Source organism: Bubalus kerabau, chromosome 3 (assembly GCF_029407905.1).
Source record: "Bubalus kerabau isolate K-KA32 ecotype Philippines breed swamp buffalo chromosome 3, PCC_UOA_SB_1v2, whole genome shotgun sequence".
NCBI classification, from domain to species: Eukaryota; Metazoa; Chordata; class Mammalia; order Artiodactyla; family Bovidae; genus Bubalus; species Bubalus kerabau.
In genome coordinates, this window is record NC_073626.1 from 60,052,077 (window position 1) to 60,068,841 (window position 16,765).

Here is a 16,765-nt window from a genome sequence, read left to right on the forward strand (position 1 = left end):
AGAGATTTCTCCTGTATACTACAGGCATGATACGTTTGCCAAAGGTGGCCTATGACATGGTTCTGAGTGGTAAAAGCATTAAACAAAATTTTGAGGTGGTGAAAGATTATCTAGGGCAGAAATTTACCTTTCATGTTGGTTTTAGGCCTGCTCAGGGTGCTTCATGTTATTCACAATAATGCGTCTCTTGACACCCACCATATGGTAGGTGTGTAAGGCACTATTCTACATTCTATCTGGTGCAGGATGATACGCTGCTACTTGTTCATTAAAATCCTGAACTCCTTGAGAAAGTAAATGGATAATGTCTTTGCTTATCATCTCTGAAAGGTTGAGGAGAGCAGATACCACAGAGAGGAGAACTTGGGCTATATAGCAGAGGTGCTCTGTCTGGTGCAACCCAATATTCAGAAGATCAATCTGAGAGCCGGCAGTGGTGGTGATGATGGTACAGTGAAGAAAGCAGTGGTGCAGGATCCAGAGTTACTGTCAAGACTGGAATCTTACATACACCACTTACATACTGACTGTGTGAACCTTGGTAAGTTACTTGACGTTTCTGTACTTGTTTCCTTATTAAAATGTGGATACCTCTCATTAGGTTATTGTGAAGGTAAGATCATGAAAGCAAAAACCTTAGTGAAGTTCCTATCATACAGTAAGAGCGTGGTAAATATTAGCCACTTTTGTTATTATTATTGAGCTCTTACTTTGTATTTTATAGATCTCTATTCTGTTGAGAGATAAACTATACAACCTGCATTAGAAATCTGATGCAAAAGCAGTCCAACACATAATTATCCTATTTATGACTCAGTTTTTAAAAACTTATGATGGGGATGTCACATTTCAGAAGAAAAGGGAAAAGAATTTTGAATGAAGCTTTGCTGCTATTCAAATAAGAAAGATTATTCTCAGGCTGTATGGACCCAAATAATAATTTTAATGTAATTTTTAACCTATGTCATATATTTTAATAATTTTATTATAATAGAATATCAAAGAAAAATATTTTTAAAAACCTGTAATTCATACAAGCACAAAAAGATTTTTGATAGAAATGAAAATTTACAAACATCATTTAGAATAACAATCGAGTATAAAATTTGAAATACACTCTAGCTCTTTTAAAGGGAAGAGAGAGAAAAGTACTGTCAAATTTTTAACTGTTTAAACCTAAGGGTGTATTAATTCTTTTAAATTCTTCCTTTTACAACTTCCTAAGCCAGTGTAAAGAGAATACTGTGAAGGTAACTGGATTTTAGTTACTGTTATTACTACTGCAGTATTCTCTTTACACTGGCTCAGGAAATTGTCAAAGGAAGAATTTTAAAAAATTAATACAACCTTAGGTTTAATTAAAAGTTAAAAAATTTGACAGTACTTTTCTCTCTGTTAAAAACTGCTAGAGTGTATTTGAAATTTTATACTCAAAGACAGCTTTATCAGATGTTTTTCTGTTTCTAGCCCTGTTTTTCTTTCTGGAGGAAGTGTCTGTAACACAAGGGTTTGAATACATTTTTAAAGTGAGTTTTGATTTATTTCTGTATGTTCTGATACAGAACTTTGTCCTACAAAACAAACTCACATCTTTTAAATTTTAGGTTACCTCCTTTATCATAACTTCTTCTACCTATGCAAGGCTAAAAAAAGAAATATTAAGTATAAAAATGTGAAATGTTAGTATTTTAGTTAATAGCTATTGAAGAGAAAACAATTTGCTCATGTACGATATGAACAGGAAATACTCCATTTTATAATCTATTTTAGTGCAGGCAATAATCATCTATGGATAAAACCATTATGGAAAAGTTAACCGGGAACTTTAAGGTGGAATGTCAGGTTGTCAGTAGCTCATTTCAGTTCAGTCGCTCAGTCGTTTCTGACTCTGTGACCCCACGGACTGCAGCACGCCAGGCTTCCCTGAACCCAGTGATGAGTGCCTTTTGATGTGATGAAATATGAAGCACATAGCATAACCTATTAAGCAGTCTTACCACAAAGTATAATCTAAATCTATTCAATCCTCCTGAACTAATATCCATTTAAAAATGGGAGAGGGAAAAACAAGTTAAACATCACCACGAGGAAACAAGACAGTCAAATAGAGACAATGGGATAGTCTAACAAATACGTGACTAAGTATCCACAATAAGTTAATGGTATGATATTAGAAAACATTTAAAATACATAAAATGTAGTGGCTGGACCTGGGTTAGATGTAAATTAAACTTCATAATCCAAAATATACAAAAATACATTCTGACACAATGAGAGACAATCCCAATGAATTAGTATTGTGTAGAGAGAACACAATTCTTGCCTGGAGAATCCCAGGGACGGGGGAGCCTGGTGGGCTGCCGTCTATGGGGTCACACAGATTCGGACACGACTGAAGGGACTTAGCAGCAGCAGGGTATGAAAAAAGGCTTTGTAGCTACGTAAGAAAATGGCCACTTTAGCGATACGCTGAAAACTCTTTTAGGTGGGAATCATTCTAAATCCTTTACCAAAAGGAAAAACATACATGTGCATATATAAATATCAAGGACAGAGAGAGGAAATGTGGGAAAACCTTGATAACTACTGATAAAGGCAAGCATTGTATAATTCTATGTTGGTATATGTTTGAAATGTTAAAACAAAGACTACACAAGAAGTGCCATGGCAATCCAATGTCAGAATTACCCTGGGGAAGTTACTAATGTACGGGTGGTGGGGGACTGAGCTTACTATTTATTAAGTTCAGAAGTAAACTATCTAGAATATTCTAAAATTATTTAAAAGCAATTAATTCTACTAAATATTAGAAATCAAATTATACAATTTCTTTAAATAAATACCACTTTTCCATACTAGGAAATTCAACTTTTCACCTTCAATTTCAATTAGTAAATGTTTTTAAGGGTAAAAAAAAAAAATATTACTTCACCATACCTCTCTGTTAATATAATTGGTTTTTCCAGTGGCTCTGCAGGAAGTTTGTGATTCTCAAGAAGTCTTTTAAATAGCAGAGCTTCTTCCACTCTATATGGATTTAACAACATTATTTCTGTTTTGGATGTAATCAACCATGCATCAGGAAACTTGAGATTGTGGACCAAGCAAAATTCGTCCTTTTCTTCTAAGTCAAAATTCTTCTGTGTATCAAAATTCTTTTTTAAGTTTTCCATAGAGAAGGGGATCTGAACTATTTTAATGTTTTGGTTCTTTTTTTTTTCCATTTGGGCCTGAAAGAGCTCATCAAGTTTTGGCTGATTAGATAGCGAGGTTTTCAACTTCTGCTTCTGTGCCAAATTCCACACGCTGGTGGGTTTCATCCTTTTTTTCCCATCTTTTAATGATACTTGTGACTCTTGTTCGATGGCTCTCTTTATTTGCTTATTGTATCTTTCCAAGTCTTTAGCAGCTTTCTCTTCATATCTATGAATAAATATAAAAGTGATCTAATAAAGTCATAATGAGAAATATATTAACCATCTTAAGTAAATGTTATAAAAAAAAAGAGGTGGCATTCCAGGCACAGTAATGCAAAGGGGCTCATATTGCACTAACCCACCCATATATAATAACCATGATAAGCTGAGAACAAAATTAAGAAATCGACTAATACAGGCACTGAAGAGTACTGAAAAGCAAGAGAATTTGGAATGGATTCAACCCTTGAAGAGATCCACATTTATACCACTTTTAACCAGATGCAGTCCCCAGCATTATGGGAGAATAGCAAGACCTCAGTCAGAAAGCTGAACTCACAACAGACTGAGTCATCAGAGCATAAAACCCCCTGCTTCGAAAACAACTGGAAATTGAGGAAGAAAATCTCAGAAAATCCTACGTGTGAGAATCTAGAGGAAAGTAAACACTAGACTCTAAATGAAATAAACAGATTTCAATAGCTGCCTGCTGCAAAAGAAAGAAGAATTTGGAGCTTAAGTTTCACATAATTAGATGACTCGGAAAACAGTTTGTGCTTTCAATTAAAATTGGAGAAGGGCTACTTCTTAGGGAAAAAACACACAACTATATTATAGAACTCAGGAAGTTGCCCTAAGACTAATAGCAAAATTTAAAGTCTTTGCCTAAAGGAAGTATAAACCAAAGCCTCCCCAAGCTCCAGGGGACCTGTCAGTAACTTAACTGTGTGGTAGAACAAAACCCAATACTTTTCAGAAGATAATAGAACCCAGGGTTTCTGCAACATAGCATCAAAAATGTCCATTACACAAGCAAAAGATAACACTCAAGCAATAAAACAGGACAATGTGAGTTATGGGAAAGATAAAAAATGACCAGTAAAAACCATTTTCAAGATGACATAGATGTTTGAATTTCAAACAGAAATTTTTAATAGGTTTTTGATAGACGAGTCACAGTAGAGAGTTATGACAAAACGGTTCACTGGAGAAGGGAATGGCAAACCACTTCAGTATTCTTGCCTCGAGAACCCCATGAACAGTATGAAAATGCAAAAAGATGTAACACGGGATGATGAGCCCTCCAGGTCAGTAGGTGTCTAATATGCTACTTCAGAAGAGGGAAGAAATAGTTTCAGAAAGAATAGAGAGGCTGGACCAAAGCAGAAACGATGCTCCACTGTAGATTTGTCTGTTGGTGAAAGTAAACTCTGATGCTGTAAAGATTGAATAGGTATTTGGAATGTTAGGTCAATGAATCAGGGTAAATTGCACGTGGTCAACTAGGGCTTCCCTGGTAGCTCAGCTGGTAAAGAATCCGCCTGCAATGTGGGGGACCTGGGTTCGATCCCTGGGTTGGGAAGATCCCCTGCATTAAGGGAAAGGCTAGCCACTCCAGTATTCTGGCCTGGAGAATTTCACTGACCGTATAGTCCATGGGGTCATAAAGAGTCACACATTACTGAGAGACTTTCACAAGCAGGAGATAGCAAGAGTAAACATCGACATTTTAGGAATCAAGACTGCCAGAAGAAATACCAAAAACCTCAGATACGCAGATGACACCACCCATACGGCAAAATGTGAAGAGAAACTATCGAGCCTCTTGATGAGGATGACAGATGAGAGTGAAAAAGCTTAAAAAGTCAATGTTCAAAAAAACGAAGATCATGGCATCCTGTCCCATCACTTCATGGCAAACATATGGCAAAAAAGTGGAAACAGTGCCAGATTTTATTCTCTTGGGCTCCAAAATCACTGCAGACAGTGACTGCAGCTAAGAAATCCAAAGACGCTTGTCCCTTGGAAGAAAAGCTATGACAAACCTACTCAGTGTATTAAAAAGAAGTGACATCACATTGCTGACAAAGGTCTACACAGTCAAAGCCATGGCTAGACTCAGGTAGATTATGATAAATTAAGGATGTATAATATACTCCCCAAAGCAAAAAATCTGGCAAAGCCAATAAAGAAATTTAAAATTAAATATGAAATTATATTCATGTAACCCTAAAGAGTCTGTCTCTGCCCCAAAACAAGGAGGAATAGAGAAACAAAACTGAGAAGGAACAGGAAAACTGGTAGACCAAAACAAAGCTGTATCAATTACTACGTTACACAGACTATTGTATTTGAATGTCATAGACCATCAGAATTTGAAAAGCAAAATTCAGAGATGCAAAGGTGTGGCCAACAAAGTAGAGTAGGAAGATCCTGAGCTTATCTCCTCCCATACATGTGTGCTAAGTCACTTTAGTCATGTCTGATTGTCATCCTATGGACTGTAGCCCACCAAGCTCCTCTGTCCATGGGATTCTCCAGGCAAGATATACTGCAGTGGGTTGCCATGCCCTCCTCCAGAAGATCACCTGCCATAGGCACAACAAAATTACAAGTATAATCCATGGGGTTGCAAAGAGTCAGACACAACTGAGTCAGACACAACTAATACACACACACACACACAGTAATTATCAATTAGAATGAACTAAAGACCAGCAGAGATTTTCTACAACTAAAGACAGAAACCTGTATGCAAGTCAGGAAGCAACAGTTAGAACTGGACATGGAACAACAGACTGGTTCCAAATACGAAAAGGAGTACATCAAGGCTATATATTGTCACCCTGCTTATTTAACTTCTATGCTGGAAGAAGCACAAACTGGAATCAAGACTGCCAGGAGAAATCTCAATAACCTCAGATATGCAGATGACCCACCTTTATGGCAGAAAGTAAAGAGGAACTAAAAAGCCTCTTGATGAAAGTGAAAGAGGAGAGTGAAAAAGTTGGCTTAAAGCTCACCATTCAGAAAACGAAGATCATGGCATCTGGTCCCATCATTTCATGGGAAATAGATAGGGAAACAGTGTCAGACTTATTTTTGGGGGCTCCAAAATCACCGCGGATGGTGACTGCAGCCATGAAATTAAAAGGCGCTTACTCCTTGGAAGGAAAGATATGACTAACGTAGGTAGCATATTAAAAAGCAGAGATATTACTTTGCCAACAAAGGTCCATCTAGTCAAGGCTATGGTTTTTCCAGTGGTCATGTATGGCTGTGAGAGTTGGACTGTGAAGAAAGCTGAGCACCGAAGAGTTGATGCTTTTGAACTGTGGTGCTAGAGAAGACTCTTGAGAGTCCCTCGGACTGCAAGGAGATCCAACCAGTCCATTCTAAAGGAGACCAGTCCTGGGTGTTCACTGGAAGGATGGAAGGACTGATGATGAAGCTGAAACTCCAATACTTTGGCCACCTCATGCAAAGAGTTGACTCATTGGAAAAGACCCTGATGCTGGGAGGGATTGGGGGCAGGAGGAGAAGGGGACGACAGAGGATGAGATGGCTGGATAGCATCACTGACTCGATGCTCATGAGTTTGGGTGAACTCCGGGAGTTGGTGATGGACAGGGAGGCCTGGTGTGCTGCTATTCATGGGGTCGCAAAGCGTCAGACATGACTGAGCGACTGAACTGAACTGAACCAACTATCTTGACTTAATTGTCACTTTAGCACACTACATCTAACTATAGAATTCAGATTCATTTTAGATGTCCATTCTTCAAAATATGCTGCTGGGCTTGATTCTCAATAAATTTCAGAAGATTTAAATCTAACAGCATTTTACCTGTCCATGGTAAAATTAATTAGAGATTAGTGGGCTTCCCAGGTGGCACAGTGGTAACAAATCTGCCTGCCAATGCAGGAGACAAAAAAGACGCAGGTTCAATTCCTGGGTCGGGAAGATCCCCTTAGGTAGGAAATGGCAACTCACTCCAGTACTCTTGCCTGGAAAATCCCACAGATGGAGGAGCCTGGCAGGCTACTGTCCAAGAGGTCACAGAGAGTAAGACATGACTAAGCACTCAGCACACGCAGCACAGCAATACGATATTTAGAAAAACTCAAAGTATTTGGAAACTAAACAACACAACTTAATTCATAATATCCAGAATCTGGAAAGAAAAAAATTTTCATCAGGTGGAGACTGAGAAGACAAATTGTGGTACACTTACACAACTGAGTACTATTTATGGATTAAAAAGAATAAAGTATATGGATACATTCAACAAACCTGAATGAAAACCTCAAAAACATTTTCTTGGGGGAAGCTGGACACAAAGGAGTACGTATCATTATAATTTTATATATAAGTTCAAGTACTGGCAAAACCAAACTAATGTGACGGAAATCAAAATAGTGGCTGCAAGTGGTAACTGGCTTGTAGGTGACATTCAAGAACCTTCTGGGCTGAAGGAGATGTTCTGTATTTTGTTTGTGGTGGTGGTTTCAGCGGTGTGCACAGGTGAAAATGCACTGAACTATCTACATACAGTTCAGATCTATGCACTTCTCAGCAGCTAAATTTTACCCAGTTTTAAAAACCATTTAAGGGACAGGAAACTAAAAAGGAAAAAAAAAAAAAAAGCAAAGAATTAAATAAAACAGTAAGGAGTCAATTTCAGATCTGAAGAATTCCTTAAATATGTGGTGTAACATCAACATAGAAGAAATGACGCTCTGAGGACAACAAAACTTAGATACATTTAGTAATTATATTGTTGTTTAGTCACTAAGTCATGTCCTACTCTTGCAACCCCACGGACTAGCCTGCCAGGCTCCTCTGAACACAGGATTTCCCAGGCAAGAACAGTGGAGTGGGTGTCCATTTCCTTCTCCTGGGGCTCTTCCCGGCCCAGGAATCAAAGCCACTTCTCCCGCATTGTGCAGGACGATTCTTTACCACTGAGCCACTATGGAAACCCTAGTAATTATATACTAATAAAATCAAGGTCAGTCTAAAAGTAACGCTCAAAATAAACATTCTATGATTAAATTTATAATTTAGTTTTATAGCTAAATGTTAATTTCTTCAGTTACTATTTCTCATTTTAGAGTTAGCAATAAAAAAAAATAAGTTCAAATAAACTGAACACAAAGGTCAGTTTGGACCTTTTAAAATTATACTGGGTTAAAAACTAAAAAGCCTATTGATGAAGGTGAAAGAGGAGAGTGAAAAAGTTGGCTTAAAACTCAACATTCAGAAAATGAAGATCATGGCATCTGGTCCCATCACTTCATGGCAAACAGTGTCAGACTTTATTTTTTGGGGCTCCAAAATCATGGCAGATGGTGACTGCAGCCATGAAGTTAAAAGACGCTTACTCCTTGGAAGAAAAGTTATGACCAACTTAGATAGCACATTGAAAAGCAGAGACATTACTTTGCCAACAAAGGTCCGCCTAGTCAAGGCTATGGTTTCTCCAGTGGTCATGTATGGATGTGAGAGTTGGACTGTGAAGAAGGCTGAGCGCCGAAGAATTGATGCTTTTGAACTGTGGTGTTGGAGAACTCTTGAGAGTCCCTTGGACTGCAAGGAGATTGAACCAGTCCATTCTGAAGGAGATCAGCCCTGGGATTTCTTTGGAAGGAATGATGCTAAAGCTGAAACTCCAGTACTTTGGCCACCTCATGTGAAGAGTTGACTCATTGGAAAAGACTCTGACACTGGGAGGGACTGGGGGCAGGAGGAGAAGGGGATCACAGAGGATGAGATGGCTGGATGGCATGACTGACTTGATGGACGTGAGTCTGAGTGAGCTCCGGGAGTTGGTGATGGACAGGGAGGCCTCGTGTGCTGCGATTTATGGGGTGGCAAAGAGTCGGACACGACTGAGAGACTGAATTGAACTGACTGAAATGAAAAAGTTAAAAGGTCTTTTGTATTTTGATTAATAATAACAGGGATAAAATTAACTTCTAGTGCCAAAAAGAGTCTTGTATAGTGGTTATGCTGCTGCTGCTGCTAAGTTGCTTCAGTCGTGTCCGACTCTGTGCGACCCCATAGACGGCAGCCCACCAGGCTCCGCCGTCCCTGGGATTCTCCAGGCAACAACACTGGAGTGGGCTGCCATTGCCTTCTCCGGTTATATCATCCCTTTTCTACTGGTCTCACTCTCAAGAGTTTACAATTCTCCATACTTAGGCTGAGTTTGGGCAGTAGTGGTTTTAGAGAGCTCCATGGGTGATTCTAATACAAATCTAGAACTAAAAACCACTATCTGTATTCAGCAAATTGTACTGGCTGAGAGCAGAGACCTTAGAGACAGACTGCCTGGCTTGTCTTTGCATTTAGCAGCTCTACACAATGAATTAACTTTCCTGTGTTTCAGTAGGCTCATCTGTAATATCTAGATAATATACATCTTAAGTACTTTATAACTTTGATGTGAGGAATAAAATGAGTTAAAATGTTTTAGGTAATTAGAATAGTTCCTGGAACCTAGTGAAATGAAGTGAAGTGAAGTGAATTCGCTTAGTCATGTCTGACTCTTTGCGACCCCATGGACTGTAGCCTACCAGGCTCCTCCATCCATGGGATTTCCCAGGCAGGAGTAGTGGAGTGGGGTGCCATTTCCTTCTCCAGGGGATCTTCCCAACCCAGGGATAGAACCCAGGTCTCCCGCATTGCAGGCAGAGGCTTTTTCGTCTGAACCACCAGGGAAGCCTATCATTTACTGGAACCTAGTAAATGATAGTAAATATATGGTATCATTATTTTCTATTAAGAAACACCTATCTTATAATGAATGGGGCACATAGTTGATTCAAGATTGGTAAATATTTAACCAACCTTGCTAAAAAGATTTTTAAATGAATTTTTAAATGAAGACTAGAGAATGTAATTCTGAGCTTTAGAAACTCTTAAAAAACTGGTTGAGTTATATTGTAGGTAATATACATACATTTTAAAGGAGAAATTTGAATAGGTATGTATTAGAAAATAAAAATAATACTATTGGGAGAATGGTATTAAATGTAGAAAGTGAGACTAAAACACAAGAGACATGCACATTGTGTAGCTTGTACTCAGTACATATTTGTTGAATAAATAAATACTAGCTGAATAAGAATGTAAAAAAAAGGCTTTATTGCACTGTAAACTAGGTAAATGAAAAATGCTTCTTACAGTTGCTGGCTAGGCAGGCCATGTTCATAATTAATGTTCTTTTCTTCCATTTCCACTTAGAATCTGAAAGTCTAAGTTACAATGCACAAAGTTTTCAATACAGTTTACCTTCAATTAGTACTATAAATAAATATTTTTAGCTTTGGGACATTCAAATTCAAAATTTTCTCCCACAGTGGAGTGAGTTCAAGATGAAGGTTACCATTTGTAAATAACTATAATGTGCAACTTTTCACACATGATACTAATCTTTTGATTTATTCAAGAAGTCAATTTAATTAGTTCCTTGGGAAATATAAAAAGTTATGTCCAAAGGAATGTTTAAGTAAATATTAAGTACAAACAGATGTTATCTTTGACTTTATGTCATTAAGGGATTTAATAACAAATGAAAAATACTAATTCTGATTTATCACTAACCAACTCAAGTGACTCTATCTCAAGATTACATGTAATTACAAAGTTTATTTACCATTTTCAATATTATCCCAATTACAGTATTATTCTTAGTTATTCTAAGTAGAAATATATTCATGGCTACTACAAACAAAAGTTCAAGTAAACTGACTGAGATACTAGTAGGAGGACAAAGTGTTTTCTAATCCACTAGGAGGAAGGAGATGAAAGCAAGGTGGGGTTGGGTGGGGGAGAGGAATCCAGAAAGGAAAAAATTGTAAATGTAGGAACCTTCTACTGTAAAGTCTATCCTAAGCTTAAGCTGTTGGTAGAAAACCCTGATCGTAGGTCTTATTCAAAACTCTTGAAACCTTCCATGATCTGACCTGACTGGATCCTAGATCTTTGTTTTTGCTAACCGTTCCCTTCTCCAGGGGATCTTCCCAACCCAGGGATTGAACCCATGTTTCCTGCATTGCAGATGGATTCTTTACTGGCTGAGCCACCAGGGAAGCCCTTCTTTACCACACTCCCCCATAATACATTCCCATCTTTCCATTCCTCAATAACACTGTCTTCCTTCCAGCTTCTGGGCATTCTTATGTGCTGTTCCTGCTACACAGAAAATTCTCTACACCATCCTGATCAATTTCTATTCAGGAAGTATCTCCTGTCCTATAGATATGATTAAGCCTAACTGCTAAGTGTTTTCATAACTCGTTACCTTAAGATTGTACTTTTATTAGTGAAAATTATGTTTTATTTATCATTTATCACTGTTATCTGAAATGATTAGCTAGAGTACACCGGCCTTGTACACAGAATATTCTCAGTATTTCCTGAAAGTGAAGTTGCTCAGTTGTGTCCGACTCTGCGACCCATGGACTGTCGCCTACCACGCTCCTCCATCCATGGGATTTTCCAGGCTAGAGACCTGGAGTGGGCTGCCATTTCCTTCTCCAGGGGATATTCCCAATCCAGGGTCTCCTGCATTGTAGACAGACGCTGTACCGTCTGAGCCACCAGGGACGCCTAAGTATTTCCTAATTGAAAGAAATAAGGAAAGAAAAGACAGGAGAGGAAAGGAAAGGAAAGGAAGGAAGAAAGAAAAAAGGGAGGAAGAAGGACGGGGAAAAAACCTGGAAACAAGAGAAAAAAGAAAAGAAAAGGAAGAATAGATGGAAAGACTGATTATCTGTAGGAGACTGCTCTCATATTCCTTAGCACTCCTTGTAGAACTAAAGACCATGGAAAAGAATTCTAAGATAGATAAAGATTAGAAGAGAAATGGTAGTTAATGCAATTCTTGAGTGTTAAACATTTTTGCTCTACCTTTTCACTAATCATGATTTTCAACCTGGTCTGCCATGATCATCAGACTCTGGCTCTGGAAGATTCTAATAGAGCTTTCTGTGACATGTAGTAAGCTCTCTGATCCCAAGAAATCTAAATTTTCTCCACAGGTTTCTATTTCTGACCTCCAAATTAAATTTAATCTTGAATAAGCAAATGAAAAATAATGTCAATCACAAGAGAGAAATCTTCTTTTCACAGGTTAAAAACTCTGATTAATATCATGAACATTATTTACTATGTGCTAGTCATTTATCTTATAATAAACACATAATATACCTTATTTAATCCTCACCAACAACCCAAAAGATACTGTGCACACATTTTTACATAATGCTAGAAAAGAGAGGAACTGAGGTTTGAACTCTGGTGTAGCTTCAGAGGTCTTCAACAATGCTCTTCTGTTTACCTTATGGCAATAAGACAGAGAAAACTTTGAATTCCAGAATACTGCCTGTTCATTTTTAGATGAGGTCTATTAATGATAACCCTTGTATCTTAATACCTTGGGGCCTGCAAGGAGAAACAACGCTGAGACTGGGGTAATAATTGCTGTTTTGAGGTTGAAAGGGAATAGCTACCTTGAGCTGCTACACTGTACCTACTTCCATGAGAAATGGGAACATCTATGCTTTTTTTCCTATTCTTAGACAACTCTCAATTCATCACTTCCTGATCAATGTCATTTAATTTTCATGGGCTTGCTGTATTAAAACTTAAATGCTCTGATCTTTAAACTGAATGTGTCATTTAGGTAAAACTAAAAATAATCATCATCATCATCATAGTGTGTGACCTTCATTTGCATCTTGACTTAACTTTTAAAATTTGACACTTATGCAATAATTAGAAATTTGAACACTGAAGATTAAGAAATTCATGTTTTAGAAAGTGATGACAATTGTATTACGCCTCTACTTAAAATAAGAGTATCTTAAGCAGCAAGGACCTACTGTATAGTACATGAAACTCGACTCAATGTTATGTGGCAGCCTGGATGGAAGGGGAGTCTGGGAGAGAAGGGATACATGTGTATATATGGCTGAATCGCTTTGCTGTTCACCTGAAACTATCAAAGCATTGTTCACTAACTGGCTATATCTTCATACAGAATAAAAGCTTAAATAAATTAATTAAAAGAATATGTTTATCTTTTATAGATACACATTAATATATATATATATCATACATAAATATGTTGAAAGAAAAAAACACAACCACCATCCCCACTAAACAAAAAGGTAGAAGTTAACTTATAAAGGTTTTGCCAATTGGTGTTAATAGTGATCTTTATTACTTTAATATTGATAGTGTTTTTATAAGACTGAATAAGCTAATAAAAAAAGAAAAACAATTCATCAAGTATCCATGTAGTTTATCACCAAATATAAACTGCGGATGACCAGTTACACTTAAAAGTTTTTCCAGATGTCTGACATAGTATTGAGATGCCTCAGGTAATAATATATGATTGGAACTATAATTGCACTCTTTCATTTTCTGGTGAGCTAAATCACTCAAAGCATAATATCCTGTGATTATACCAAGTGCCTTCAGTCAACTGGAAACAACCATCATATTTTTTTGGATTTATTCAGGTCATTTGAATTTATTATTGGGTTATTTTTATTTACTGTTAATAGGGTATTATCAGATACTGACTTAAACTTATGCAGGGAGAAAGTGTTTCTTAACATTACTTCTATTTTCTAATAGATTAGTCCAGTATTAGGGCTAGGAGTTAGTTGTTTATTATTGGGATTGGTGTCATTTTTATTATTGAGCTTTAACGCTTTCTTAATTGGTGGCTGTTTTTAGGCCTACTATGGTGTTGTTGGATCTTACTCTCTAGTTAAGGTTGTATTCGTTTCTAAAAGGCTGTACCTTTTTAGATTAACTTTTAAAGATACAGTAGGATCTATTTGGATTTTGGTATCTTTAAAGCTGAACATCTAAAAATGGCAAATAATATGTAGTTTTTAAATAAGAGATCAAACCATCTATTTTACCTACTCCTCCAAACCCACCATAGTTTATAAGTTGCCAATAAATAAAAGATTTTAGAAGAAAGTCTTTTGAGTTATACTGAATAGGAAGAGTATTAAGATCACTAAATTAAATCTGCAACATTATACTTTTTGTATTGTTACATGTTTTAAAGAACAATTTAAAAAGGGAATATTCAAGATCTTAAAAAAGAAACCCTGTTCTAATAGAAAAGTTTAAAAAAGTCCTATAATAGGAAGATTAGTATAAAAAAGAAATAGAAGAAAATGGTAGTCTTAAGAATGTAAAACTTTTAATTACAAACTTAAACCAGAAAGTAGTTTTATACCAAAATAAAAAACAAGCAAAAAGAAAAAAAAGAAAGTAAAAATCTCTAAATTAACCCCCAAAAAAGTGATGCCAAAAAAGTACTCTAGGACAAGCCACAAGGTATTTTCCATTCTGCTTTTCCATAAATAAGAAGAAAAAGAAGCTTTTTCAACCCAGTGAGTCATATAGAATGGAAATATCTGAGCATTCAGGTCACATGAAAGCTCTGGAAACTTACTTCAGTTTTTCCTCTTCACTCAATGTCTTCCACAGTTCTTCAATTTGTACTGTTGCATCTTCCAAACTGGTCTTGGAATTTTCTGTGAGAAACTGAGCACGATGATCTTGAACAAAAAGGGCGCTTGCTGACATGGGTTTCTTGATTACTCGATTGCTAATTAAATCATAAGCTATAAGCTGTCCAGATTTGTTATCTACCACATTTGAATTTTTGTTACAGGAACTTTCACAGAGATTCTTTTGTTCAGGACTTGTATTATTATTATTACTATTTACATTACTCACTAAACTTTTTTGAGGCACTAAAATTTTCACAGGTTCAATGTTTTCTCCTCTAGAATTAAGTATATTTCCCTTGCTCCAGTCATCTACACAAATTTCTGAAGACTTCTCAGGAACTGCTGCTTCTTCATTTTCTCCACTCTCATCTCTGTGGCCTTTATTGCCATTTTCTGATTGGGCTTGCCCAACAGAATCCACAGAACAAGTTTCACTATTCTCCTCTTGGGTGTCCTCACATGATGAATTATTCTCTGGGATTTCTTTAAATGTATTTCCATCATTCTTATCAATGCTAGAATTTTCACTATTAAAATAATCATCATAATGGCCACCAATATGTACCTGATGATTTAAACAATAATTAGTGTTTTCCCCAGATGTATCATTACGCACATCATTTTGGAAAGGAATGGCTGAAGTATCAACATTTGGATAATTATTTCCAGATGTTTCCATCTTAGTAAGAAGCACATCTGTTTCTGTTGTTTTACTAACAACCATGTCAGCTGAGGAAACATCTGTTTTATTACTTTCATAAGAATTTGTACTAGGTAGTGATCCATAACGAGTCGTCATCAGATTTTCAAGAGCGATTAAAACAGATTCCTAAAAATACAAATTAACAAGTATTAGGGGAAATTATGAGACTAACATTAAAAACATCTATACAGAAAAGTAAATCTTTTTCATATGAAAACGGCTAGGATTGCATAAGTTTATAAATAATATAATACAAAAAATTATCTGAAAAAGGTTACCTTATTCTGTAACAATACTTGACTTTTATCAGGTGTTAAATTCACATCTACATCAGCTGTTGGAACGTCAATTTTCAGAAAGAAAATGGGATACAAACGAGTAGATTCCTTTAGACATTTCAGATTGTAATAATGTCGGATTAGCTAGAAATACATGTAATGAAGACAAAAAATGACAGAAATACACTAAAGTATTATTATTCTTTAAAGTATTTATAAAGATAGCATTATTTAAGTAATATTATCCTTAAAATACCACCAGAAGAAGCACATTCAACTGAGAAACTGAGTGGATGTAACTGCTTATTAGGAAAAGTAGTATCTAAATACTAATGCTCATTTAGAGGCTTTGAATTTACTTAACACGAAGTGCAAGCATGCATCCAATGCAACTGACTTTGTGGAAAAGATCATAGTGTCATGGGTGTTTTCAAAGTCCTGAGTTCAAATTCAAATTCTGTTACTTCCTGGCTATGCGGTCTAAGGTAGTCACTGACATTCAGTTTCTTCACTATTAAAGTAAAAGTGAAAGTCACTCAGTCATGTCTGACTTTTTGCAAACCCTAGGACTGACTAGACAGTCCATGGAATTCTCTAGGCCAGAATACTGGAGTGGGTGGCCTTTCCCTTCTCCAGGGGATCTTCCCAACCCAGGGATCGAACCCAGGTCTCCCGCACAGCAGGTGGATTCTTTACCAGCTGAGCCACAAGAGAAGACCTTCTTCACTATAAATAAGGATAATAATTCACCACAGAATTGTTGTGAAGAGTCATATGTAAGGTGAAAAGTGAAAGTGAAGTGTTAGTTGTTCAGTTGTGTCTGACTCTTTGTAGCCTGCCAGGCTCCTCGTCCATGGAATTCTCCAGGCAAGAATACTGGAGTGGGTAACCATTCCCTACTACACGGGATCTTCCTAACCCAGGGATTGAACCCAGGTCTCCTACATTGCAGGCAGATTCTTAATCATCTGAGCCACTAGGGAAGCACCATACTACATCTATTTTTCCTTTTCCTTATTTTAGAACAAATTATT

General features: G+C 36.8%; 1 protein-coding gene across 6 annotated transcripts in view; it reads right to left on the reverse strand.

Annotated features, from left to right (window-relative positions):
• PMS1 (PMS1 homolog 1, mismatch repair system component) overlaps positions 1 to 16,765 on the reverse strand; it is a 118,418-nt gene that overhangs the window by 6,359 nt on the left and 95,294 nt on the right. For 5 of the 6 annotated variants that reach the window (XM_055571948.1, XM_055571950.1, XM_055571949.1 and 2 more), the window contains 3 exons: positions 15,732 to 15,875; positions 14,690 to 15,579; positions 2,938 to 3,423 (listed from right to left, as the gene is read on the reverse strand). In XM_055571948.1, coding sequence (XP_055427923.1) covers positions 2,938 to 3,423; positions 14,690 to 15,579; positions 15,732 to 15,875 — 1,520 coding nt within the window. The remainder of the gene's footprint in view (positions 1 to 2,937; positions 3,424 to 14,689; positions 15,580 to 15,731; positions 15,876 to 16,765) is intronic. The other variant, XM_055571951.1, reaches the window with a different exon arrangement.